This window comes from Glycine soja, chromosome 6 (assembly GCF_004193775.1).
Source record: "Glycine soja cultivar W05 chromosome 6, ASM419377v2, whole genome shotgun sequence".
In the NCBI taxonomy this organism is placed as follows: Eukaryota; Viridiplantae; Streptophyta; class Magnoliopsida; order Fabales; family Fabaceae; genus Glycine; species Glycine soja.
In genome coordinates this window covers 5,838,980-5,849,775 of record NC_041007.1, presented here as the reverse complement: position 1 = coordinate 5,849,775, position 10,796 = coordinate 5,838,980, and the positions used below count along the sequence as shown (strand labels likewise).

The following is a 10,796-nucleotide window of genomic DNA, read 5'->3' as shown; positions in this document are numbered from 1 at the left end:
ATTTCGTGTTCTATCCGGGGTCACTTGGAAAGTGCGAATATAAATGCATTATTGCACGCTTAATTAAGAGTGTCTATCATTTGTTTTAATTTTTAGTTCAGAATTTGAAAAGAAAAAAAAAATCCGGTTTATCTAGTTTTTATTTGCTTCCGTTTTTTCATCTGGTCTCATTTGTGAAAATCATAATGCTCTTTAAGCATCTTTGTGAATTGAATTGAATTGATTTTAAAGAGAAAAATAATTCAATTGAATTTTTTTGATTTTGTTAATTTATCATTTCATTAGTTTAATTTAAAATTTTAATTCAATCTGATTCAATTTAAAAGGTGAATTGGATGATTTTGTTATATGTAGTTTTTTAGCAAAAGGGGAAAAATAAAAGTAAGAACATGTTTTTCCTATATATTTTTCTCCTTTTGCAAAAAAAAAAAATTACTATTTTTGTACAAAAATATTTTTTTTATTCTATATAAGATGCAAAAGGTCGTAAAAAAATGAATCTGCAATTCTCGAATTTACAATCAGTCAATACAAGATTTAACGTTAAAATTTTGATAGGCTAAACTAAAGCACACATTAAAATAAATCTCGTTTAAAATTTGGGAATTACTTATGCGCATACACTCTTCTTTTAGAGTGTATAAATTTTTAACAAAAAATTGTTCCTATTTGTATGTTGTTTTCAAAGTTCAAAATAACATTATGTTTTTTTCAATTATACCATTATTCCAATTAATTATTTACACATTTTTTGAAAACTGAATAATAAAGGAAAGAAATGCTTCAATAGAGAACATAAAGGTTGGCTTCAAAAAATGAACGTTGGCTTGGAGAGAGAAACGAGTTAACTAATAGGAAAATGGATGTTTTGTCTTAGATAGAGAGATATAAGTCAACTAATAAAAAAAAAACAGGTTAGTTACGGAGAAAGAGAGGGGAAAAATCATGATAGTTAATTAGGAAAAGAGAAATGTGGAATGGTTGAAATGATTTGTTTCAAAGGATACAATTGGAAAAGTGTTTGCAAATTTAATAAAAAACAGTAATAATTTTTGTTGGTTGGAGTGCAAAATCATTAAACAACTATGATAAAGGAAAGGAGGAAGTGATAAATTTAATTCAAAAATATCAGTCATTTATCCTTTAATTTAAATAAACCATTTCTATCTTCTCTTTAATTTCTAAACAATATTAAATTAAAAAATTCTCTCTCCTCTCACTGGCATTAATTTTCTGAGTCTCTCTTCTCTCACCTCATACTATAGAATAGATATATCATAAAATTTTTGTATATTATAAAAATAAGTATATGTTTTCAATTATAATTTTTTTATAATTTCATGTGCATATTAAATATTTGTCTAAAAATCTTACATTTGATAATTTTAGTACACTTATTTTTATTAAAAATTTATCAAATGTAAATTTTTAACAAAAAATAATAATTTATGTTTAATACAAAATATTACTATATTATGTTGGTTTAATATGCTTCAAAAATTATTTATGCTTATTATCACAACACCCATAAGCTAAAATTTATGCATACCCTAAGCTAAAATGTACAAAAAATGAACGTAAGTTTTTATTACGCTTAATATATTGTGCATAAAATGATTATTTTTTCTCTATGGTTACTTTTGGAGAAATATTTAATATGTAAATGAAATTATAAAAAAATTAAAAATTGAAATATACAGATTTTTATAATACATTTATAGAGGTGACAAAAGAGAAATTTTTTTTTAAAAAAAAGATAATGTTGGTTAGAGGAGAAAGAATTGTTACATGTAATGCTGGTTGAAGAAATAAAAGAGAGAGAAATGATTTATTTAAAATGAATGATAAATTATTATGATATCTTTAAATTAAATTTATTGTTATAAATGAGTTTGTTGATTTTTTTTCTTCAAAATTTATGGTGTTAATTATTAATATACTGCAATCTTCTTAAATTATAATATAAACAAGTTTGCAGTTTGCATAACACGTGGAGAAAGAAAATTACCTTAAATAGACAGATTTATTGTCTTGTATTTGAAACAGCAAGAGCCATAGAAACCCGAAACCCTTCTTCACTCTGCAACTTTCACTTCACACAACAATGATGATGGCAGGTGCAGCCAAAACCCTAACCAATCTTTGCCCCTCTTTCCCATTCCCAACCAAACCCCAAAACCAACTCACCACTAGCCACGCTTTCCCTTCCACTCGCCTCCGCCACCGCGCCATTTCCGCGGTGGCGAACGCGGCGCAACCTCCACTCGCCGCCGCCACTGCCACCGAGGGTCAGTACCGAGTCGATGTGCTCTCGGAGTCGCTCCCCTTCATCCAGAAATTCCGCGGCAAAACCATCGTCGTCAAGTACGGCGGCGCCGCCATGAAGTCCCCGGAGCTCCAGGCCTCCGTGATCAACGACCTTGTCCTCCTCTCCTGCGTCGGCCTCCGCCCCGTCCTGGTCCACGGCGGCGGCCCCGAGATCAACTCCTGGCTCGGCCGCCTCAACATCCCCGCCGTCTTCCGCGACGGCCTCCGCGTCACCGACGCCGACACCATGGAGATCGTCTCCATGGTCCTCGTCGGAAAAGTCAACAAAACCCTAGTTTCTCTAATTAACAAGGCCGGCGCCACCGCCGTCGGCCTCTCTGGCATGGACGGCCGCCTCCTCACCGCCCGCCCCGCTCCCAAGGCCGCCGACCTCGGCTACGTCGGCGAGGTCGCACGCGTCGATCCCGCCGTCCTCCGCTCCCTAATCGACACCAGCCACATCCCCGTCGTCACCTCCGTCGCCGCCGATGAATCCGGACAGCCCTACAACATCAACGCCGACACCGTCGCCGGAGAATTGGCAGCGTCGCTCGGCGCGGAGAAGCTGATTCTGCTGACCGATGTGGCGGGAATTCTGGAAGATCGGAACGACCCTGACAGCTTGGTGAAGAAGATTGACATAAAAGGAGTGAAGAAAATGATGGAAGATGGAAAAGTTGGTGGTGGAATGATACCTAAGGTTAATTGTTGCGTTAGGTCCTTGGCGCAAGGGGTTATTACAGCGAGTATTATTGATGGTAGGGTTCCGCATTCTTTGTTGCTTGAGATTTTGACTGATGAAGGTGCTGGAACTATGATAACTGGATAAGTTTATTTATTTATGGTGTTTGGATTTTTTCTTTTCAATCAAGCCTTGAGTTGAGGTTGCATTGCAGCACTTGTTTTGTTAGAGATTGGTGATTGTTTTTAAGTGCGTGTAATGTGAGAGATGGTTGAATTGAATTGAATGTTTCAGAAATTGCTTGGATTACATCCAAAAGACAAGAAAATTGGGATAATGGATTCCGGAAGAAATGTTAGAGAAAGAAACTAATTAATGAATTCTGCAAATTTTTTATTACGGCCATTCTCTGTCACTGCATGCTAAAGACAAGGTTGGGTAACCATTGTTAAAACAGCCAAGCTTTTTATTATCAATTACATTAGCATGTTTCATGTTTGACAAAGCAATTACTCAAAAGCAGCGGGAAAGAGAAACCCCCAAAAGCTCATTTAATAATTGAAAAAATTATTATCATCATTGTACATGGATGATCCTACAGGGCAAAGCAAACAGAACATTTACCAAGATAACTTTGTTGTCACAGAAAACATAATGATTTATATATAAATTTTCATTTGATATGAAGACGCAAGGAAAGTAATTTGTAATCCCCCAGGATCATGTATAATTCCTACAAATAAAAAAAGGTAATTTTTTTTTTAAAAAGTACTCAATTGATAATATTTAGAAGTATAAAGCATAAAGCAGTGTGATTACTTGTCACGTAAAATTGTATTTAGCCATTAATGATTCACTGAATCTATTTCACATGCATGCTTAATTAGATAATCATATCACAAATTCCTGCTGTAAAAGGGAAGATCAAATTAAGAATAGACAAGACCGTATGATGATACGAAAAAAACAGTAACATTTACAACATACAACTAATTTAATAAAATTTACATATAGGTATCAATTTGAAAATCTGCAACACATGTAAGAACTAAATCATATGTTGAACATATACTATATCCATCAATTGTGGGGGAAACCACAGCCAGCATTATAAAATTTATTTCATTTCAATTTCCTTTTGCAGTAAAGGATGTTCACGGTCTTTGTTGTTATTTTGCATTTGTTTCTTGCCAATCATGTACTGAGGTTGCTGCACTTGTTTTGTTACATTCATATGGTTTAAAGTGCATGTCATGCAAGAGATGGTTGAATTGAAGGCAGCAGATGCGTCAAACTAACGGTATAGAGATTCATTAGCCATATCTGTATACTATATACTCAAATATTTCAGAAATTTCTAGGATCTCTTCAAGAGACAAAAAATTAGGTATAATGATAATCCAAGAAAAAGGATAGCTTCAAATCTCCCCAAATTTTGACGACAAATATCCTATGCCACTGCTCGCTTTGCATGCTTTAGCCAAAATACAGGTTAATACCAGGCCTAAGTAGACTCGGACAAATCTCTCTTCCCTTCACGTGCTTCGTCCTCTGAATCAGATACGATGACAGATTCCATAGCAGAATTGCGGGTGGGTCTTTGCCTTGGCTTTCTAAAATAGTGTGGCTAGGAACTCCAGCTAACTGCTTGCAGCAGCGAAACCCTTTTGGATAAAAAACTGCATGGCTTGAGGGTGTTTCCAAGTTGCCCAACTCACCATCAACAGCAGCATCCTCCTCACTGCTACCATGATTCTCAACTTTGTAACCAGTGTCATCACTATCATATATTGGAGACATAACCCTTTCCGAATCACTGTCTGTTGAAATATCTTGTGTTGGATTTATTTTCAGATCCTCCGGATTTATCTTGTTCAGCAACAGGAAACTTTGTCCTTTTACTAAACATTAGTCAAAATGAAAAGTAAAAATTATTAAAGCAGAATCAGATAGAAATGAAGACATTTGAAACAACAAAAGTAAATATTAGCATGTTAGACTACTGCAACAACCTTAGGTACCATTGTTAAAATAGCCAAGGTTATTATTCTCAATCTCAGCAAGAGCATGTGTGACAAAGCAATGATGCAAAAGCAGCAAAGTACAAGTTAAAGGAAAATTTAATTTGTACCCCTTTTTTTGTTTCAATCACAAGTCTTGACTCATCAAAGCCTAACTAAGTCCACTTAATAACTGAAAAAATTATTATTCCCATTCTGCAGGGATGATCCTACACTACAAAGCAAACGGAGCATTTACTAACAAGGTACAATATCATGTAAAACATACTTTGTTAGCTGTATGGCCTCCTTCATTGTTCGATCATAAGCTTCTGCAATATACCCAAACAGAAGTAATTAACATCTAAAATTCCAATTGATATCATGAACAGGCAGGAAAAGGAAAGAAACCAAAACTACTTATACTCGCAATAGATAATTTGGTAGAAGCATCAAACAACTAGTGATTACTTATCACATATGTGCCTTTCGTCATTGATGATTCACTCAATCTAATTCACATACACATTAAATTAACAGCAAATGAGGAAAACATGGTAGTAATAGAAATTAGAAATGCAATTCTAACATTGAAATATATATTTTAAATAATTTAACATCTTAGATTGAAACAACTATTTGACACTTAAATGTTTCATGTAAACACTACTCATTACTCCCTAAGACTAGAAACTGAAACAAAATCGACAAAGACTGGTGGAAGTGAGATTGAATATGTTTGATAAAAGAAAGTTTAGATAAAACAATTCCTAACAGTGAAAAGTAACAACTCATGTTCTACGCATGATATTGTAAAATGTAGGACATCTCACAAGTGCACAAACATTCTTACCTGCTACATTGACAAGACCCACCCTCACTAACAAAGCAAGCAATACATAAACAATAAAGTACAAAATAGTGCACAACAAAGTCAAATCCACCAAGGTTGTGTTTGTTTCAAGGTATTAAAAATTATTCCCAGGAAAGTGAACATGAGAATATCACATTCTCTGCTTTGCTAAAGGTCTTAAAAATATATTCTCAGCATCATTGACTCCCGGGAATTTGAAATGCTATTACTAGTCTTATTTCTGATTTTCATGGTGAAAGGTGGGCATCTTACATTTCCATGGGGATGGAAGTTACTCCTTGCAATAACTACCTATTCCCACCCTCTTCTTCCACATTTTTTTATTAAATATTTTTTTTTCTAAAATTATCAAATGTCTTCATGGGAATAATATTCCTAAGTATAATATTCCATGAAATGCAATAGTAAACCTTGAAACAAAAGCCCCCCTAACAATTGTCCTGTGCATTAGAATCTGTAAATGCTAGAATGCAAGATGTGTATGCCATGTAATTGAACATATAACACACATCTTACCAAATGTATAACTAATAGGCCTTCGAGCATGACAAGAGCGTGTATTTCCAGAATAATGAGGATTCTGAAAATCCTTTTTTAACAGCATATCCTGCCTTTGCTTTTGCTTTATTGCTCTTTCTTTCTTCTGCATAAATCAAAGGTGGTATTCCTTTACATCAAAACATCACAACCAAAGATGAGGGTGTTCCCTAGAATGTACAACAATCAGACACTAAACAAAAGGATGCCCATACCTTCCTTAGCTTTTCAAGAGCAGGAATAGCATCATCTTGAAGCTTCAGGCTAACAGCAACTTCTGCAGCACACTTGCTGAATGCAAATTTTTCCTGCAGTTAACATTTAAAGGCAAAGTTAATAAGGTTTCAAATCCAGGGGGAAAAGTAAGACAAAAGGTGGTTAACATGATCTTACAGCTACTTTTGAAAAATCTTCAAGATTGGAAGCAAGTGTTTCCCATTGAATGGTGGGGAGTGATAAACATCCTTCATCCTTATCATTTGGAATTGAGTCTGATGTGATAATCTCCCTGTACAATCTGTGACTCTGGCCTTTTGAAGTTGCATCATACCTATAACAAAAAATAGACACGTTAGCAACAACAATTTTAAGGTTTTGAGAATCTTCATAAGATTTGGAACATTTTTAAAAAGGATAAATTATCAGTAAGATGTGTCAGTTCTATCTCTTCCTATGGCATCTTTGTGAAAAGTTGAAATTTGGGTTCCTTCTTTTAAAGCATCATTGATGTATGACACTGCACCATGTTGCTGAATATAAACAAACACCCAAGCAAAATAATTTACATCAGACAAAACTAAAACAGCAATAGGGATTAAAATAAATAAATAAAAAGTAGAAACACCAAAGATGATCAGTAACATAGACTAGGAAGATTATCTAGTCATGAGAATGCAAAAGTATCCATATATTAATTTATTTAATAAACAAAAACCGGAAATATTAATACCTGAGCTCTAACTTCACAAAGCGCTTTTAGCAGTAGTAAACAATCTGACGGATCAGGTTCCTTGTACTTGGATATCTACTCTCTGAACAAGCATTGATGGCAACAGTTTTTTAAAAAATGTCATTGCAATTAGTAACAATGTAACATGATCAGTGCATCTCAGTAGTTAGTACCCTTTAGATGGTACAAGTGGAATCTCCCCCTCAGCAACCTGTAGCACAGATCCAGCCAGCAAGTGAAAGTAATTAATTCAATCTGCAATGGGGAGAAAAAATAAAAAGCAAGCTCAAAAGCAACATCTCAGTGACTTACACATAGCCACCAAGCAGTCAGATTCTTACAGGGTGCAGTAACCCATTTATCAGAATCCTCCAATGTTTTACTCACAGGTGGTATTCCCTGGTAGGAATACAAATGAAATTAAATCCACATTAGGATGGGAAGCCATCGACAAAAAAAATGAAAGAGTAGAATAATATGTTTGATTTGAGGAAGTTAGACAATTTACAGAATTAGTATATTCAACTTCCTCTTTAAAATGCATTTTCCTTACATAATTTGTGCTGTCCTCGTAATTTCATGTGTAAAAGAAAAATGCTCATTTCCCTATATCTCCATTGGAGTTTAAGTAATTTGCACAATGGATCTAATGCACTTTTGGGAAAACAAACAAAGATTTGAAAACAAAGTCAGTAATGCAACAAGTAAAAGCTTATAAATTGGAGTATCGAACAAAATAATGCCAAGCAATTTTCACCCTCCATCATTTCTTACCCCACCAGACACTACAACAAAGAAATGGAAAAACACATAACCATTTCTCCACCCATTTTACACACACCAGAACTCAAAACTAGAAACATGAAACAAAGAATGTCCAAAGCAACAAAATTTACATTTGCACAACACCTCCCAACTAACCACTACCAATTGCATGCACTGACACATCAGTGAACAACCTTTCTAATTATTCCAGCAAATTAAACGTTTTCAACACAGACTAGCAACGTTTCAATAACTACATAAAACAAGGTACCTTCAAAAGTTGAATGTGAAGCCGAGAAAGCGAAGTATCAGGCTTAACAAGCCCAATCTCAATATCTTCAGCAGAAAGCTTCAAATCTTTACCAAGTATCGGACCAAACACCTGAACCACACTGTCACAATATATAATAAACATTACTAGTCACTCTACTTTCACTGAAAAACAAACAACACACAATGTCCTAAACGATTTCGTGACCTAATAGAAACAATTCCAACGAAAACTTCCAGATCTCTTACGTCCAAAAAATTGAGAACAGAAGCGAGTTCCCATCGCCCGCGCAACTTCGAAATCTCCGAGTCCAAATCGCTTTCTTCGAAACGCGCGTTTCGCTCCTCGCCGCCACCTTCTTCCACGGCCTGCATTGTCGGTCCGGAACAGTAACTAAATGCTTTCAATTAGAAGGAGCGAAAAATGATTGAAAGAAAGAATGTGAAAAAAATAAATTGGAGTTTTTGTGTTATATTGTGTGAGAAAGAAAAGAAGAACAAAGGACAGTTTCCCGCTCAAATCGTGTTTTTCACTTTTTACCAGTTTGAAGAGTTGAACATGTCTGGTTTTCTTTCTAGGGTTATTTCAGGATCTCGCGCCTTGCCAATTTTCGTTCCCTCGCGACGTTAAACGCACCGTTCAGTGCTGATTTTGCCGCAGTAAAATGCGGGTCATTTTGGATCCTCGATAGAATGGAGGCTTAAGTAATTGAGTTGAGCCTTTCCAAAAATAGTAAAAATGTAACTACTGCCATCGCTTCTAGTAATCAAATTTTGATCGCTATTTCGGTTAAGAATAAATAATAATGCATGTACTACTGTCATTCAATGATAAAATTACTTTAAAAATTTAATAATAATAATTTCTTATTGATTGTTAGTGTGACAGTGAATACATTTAAACTTTTTTCCACCTTAAACAAATCTTCTTTAATTTATGTAAAATAGCAATAAGAGTGTGAACTCACGTGGCACTTGGGTGAATTCAAAGAGAGGATATATTTTGTATATATTAGAATATTGTCATAAAATAGCAATATTTTTTATATATATTAGAAAAAGAAAAGAATATTGACATCTTTATATTGAATGAAAAACATTTTATGTTTGTTAAAATTTCTATAATAGAACACATAATTTGGCTTTTTTTTTAGAAGAATAACATATAAAGTGTGTTTGAATTTATTTGTTAATACAAAAAGATAGAAGATCAATTCACTTACAAACATTTGTGGCATCCTTATTAAATAGTGTTATTTCCAGTCCTTTATATAAAAAATAAATAATTGATTTATCAACATTAATAAAAATAGTTAAATTAGTTAATTTTAATTAATAATTTTAGTATTTAAAATTTATTTTATAAAAACTTGTATTTTTTTTGCCAATGAGTATGACCTATATAATTAATAGATCAATAAATACATCAATTTGCATGAAAAAAAAAAGTGGGTGCCTCATTAGTAAACTCCACAATGAATTAAGTATGGAAAATAAATTAACAAATACAACAACACATTTGAAAATGAGTTAATATTTCTTATAACTAGAATAAAAAATTTATACTAATTTATTTCTTATATAAAGGAATGGAGGTAGTGTTTGTAAAAAAGTTATTGAATCATTTTTATGTTATTTCTATAAGATACATGAACATTTTAAATGATTCAAATTTAAATAAAAGATTATGATTAATATTTTACTAATTATTTTCTTGTTTTTTGAGTTGACTTTCATGTCTTTTGAGACGATTCACACATCATCTAAAGTTATTTTTACTTGATAATTTTATCAATTTTATCCGTGCTTAGTTATGTCAGTTGTCTCCGATCGATTTACCTATACTAATCATATGTAATTAGTGTCTATTGTTCCATCGACTAACTTTTTAGAAATTAATGAAACCAAAATAATACAATTATAAAAATATTTAGTTGGTACAATTAGAACTTGAAAACTAAACATACACCACAAGAAGAAAAAAAAATTATAACCAAGCCTTAAACACTAATGAATAAAATGAATTTGTTAGGTGTGTCCTAAAAAATAGAGAAATCATACAAATTTACAGGTCTTTAAACTATTTTAGAATTTATAATTATGTTTATTATTTTATTTTTAATTAGGTTTTGATTTTGTATTTATTTTTTAATCAGGTCATTGCATAAAAAACCTAATCAAAAAATAAATATAAATTCAATTAAAAAATAATAGTAACCTGATTTATTTGAAATTTGATATAATTACTACTAAGTATTTTTTCTCGAGGCAATAATTATCATATTACCCCCACTCAGAAAAAAAAAAATCATCACATATGAAAGTATAAATTTTTTAGAGGTTATTTCAATTGATTCTTTCACTGCGTAATGATAACCACAATAATCTCCCCTTAATAAAACACTCCAGGTG

The 10,796-nt window shown here is 33.1% G+C and overlaps 2 protein-coding genes across 4 annotated transcripts; one reads left to right on the top strand and one right to left on the bottom strand.

Moving 5' to 3' along the window:
• The first annotated feature begins 2,027 nt into the window (after positions 1 to 2,027).
• Positions 2,028 to 3,388, top strand: LOC114415048 (acetylglutamate kinase, chloroplastic-like). Its single transcript, XM_028379552.1, has one exon. It carries the CDS (start codon positions 2,105 to 2,107, stop codon positions 3,134 to 3,136), a length of 1,032 nt encoding a protein of 343 aa, XP_028235353.1. The 5' UTR covers positions 2,028 to 2,104; the 3' UTR covers positions 3,137 to 3,388.
• Positions 3,389 to 4,274: 886 nt separating this feature from the next.
• Positions 4,275 to 9,080, bottom strand: LOC114415047 (DDT domain-containing protein DDR4-like). Of its 3 annotated transcripts, XM_028379551.1 has the most exons (7): positions 8,926 to 9,080; positions 8,634 to 8,753; positions 8,386 to 8,506; positions 7,662 to 7,748; positions 7,523 to 7,560; positions 7,350 to 7,431; positions 6,793 to 7,149 (listed from the first exon to the last, which is right to left on the bottom strand). In XM_028379551.1, exons 1-6 carry the CDS (start codon positions 8,943 to 8,945, stop codon positions 7,425 to 7,427), a joined length of 393 nt encoding a protein of 130 aa, XP_028235352.1. In that variant the 5' UTR covers positions 8,946 to 9,080; the 3' UTR covers positions 6,793 to 7,149; positions 7,350 to 7,424. The 3 variants fall into 3 exon arrangements, 1 of the variants encoding a protein (XP_028235352.1); XR_003667309.1 differs by lacking the exons at positions 7,523 to 7,560; positions 7,662 to 7,748; positions 8,386 to 8,506; positions 8,634 to 8,753; positions 8,926 to 9,080 and adding exons at positions 4,275 to 4,890; positions 5,279 to 5,321; positions 6,380 to 6,506; positions 6,616 to 6,708 and having other exon boundaries at positions 6,794 to 6,950; positions 7,350 to 7,433; XR_003667308.1 differs by lacking the exons at positions 7,523 to 7,560; positions 7,662 to 7,748; positions 8,386 to 8,506; positions 8,634 to 8,753; positions 8,926 to 9,080 and adding exons at positions 4,275 to 4,890; positions 5,279 to 5,321; positions 6,380 to 6,506; positions 6,616 to 6,708 and having other exon boundaries at positions 6,794 to 7,149.
• Between the last annotated feature and the right edge of the window lie 1,716 nt (positions 9,081 to 10,796).

What these genes read in the sequence shown, in the direction of transcription:
- LOC114415048 (XM_028379552.1), top strand. Translation starts at nt 2,105, where the DNA reads ATGATGATGGCAGGTGCAGCCAAAACCCTAACCAATCTTTGCCCCTCT.
- LOC114415047 (XM_028379551.1), bottom strand. Translation starts at nt 8,945, where the DNA reads ATGTTCAACTCTTCAAACTG. An exon ending in ATGTTCAACTCTTCAAACTG is followed by an intron (nt 8,754 to 8,925) that starts GTAAAAAGTGAA and finishes CCGACAATGCAG; the next exon opens with GCCGTGGAAGAAGGTGGCGG. An exon ending in TTCACATTCAACTTTTGAAG is followed by an intron (nt 7,749 to 8,385) that starts GTACCTTGTTTT and finishes TATTCCTACCAG; the next exon opens with GGAATACCACCTGTGAGTAA.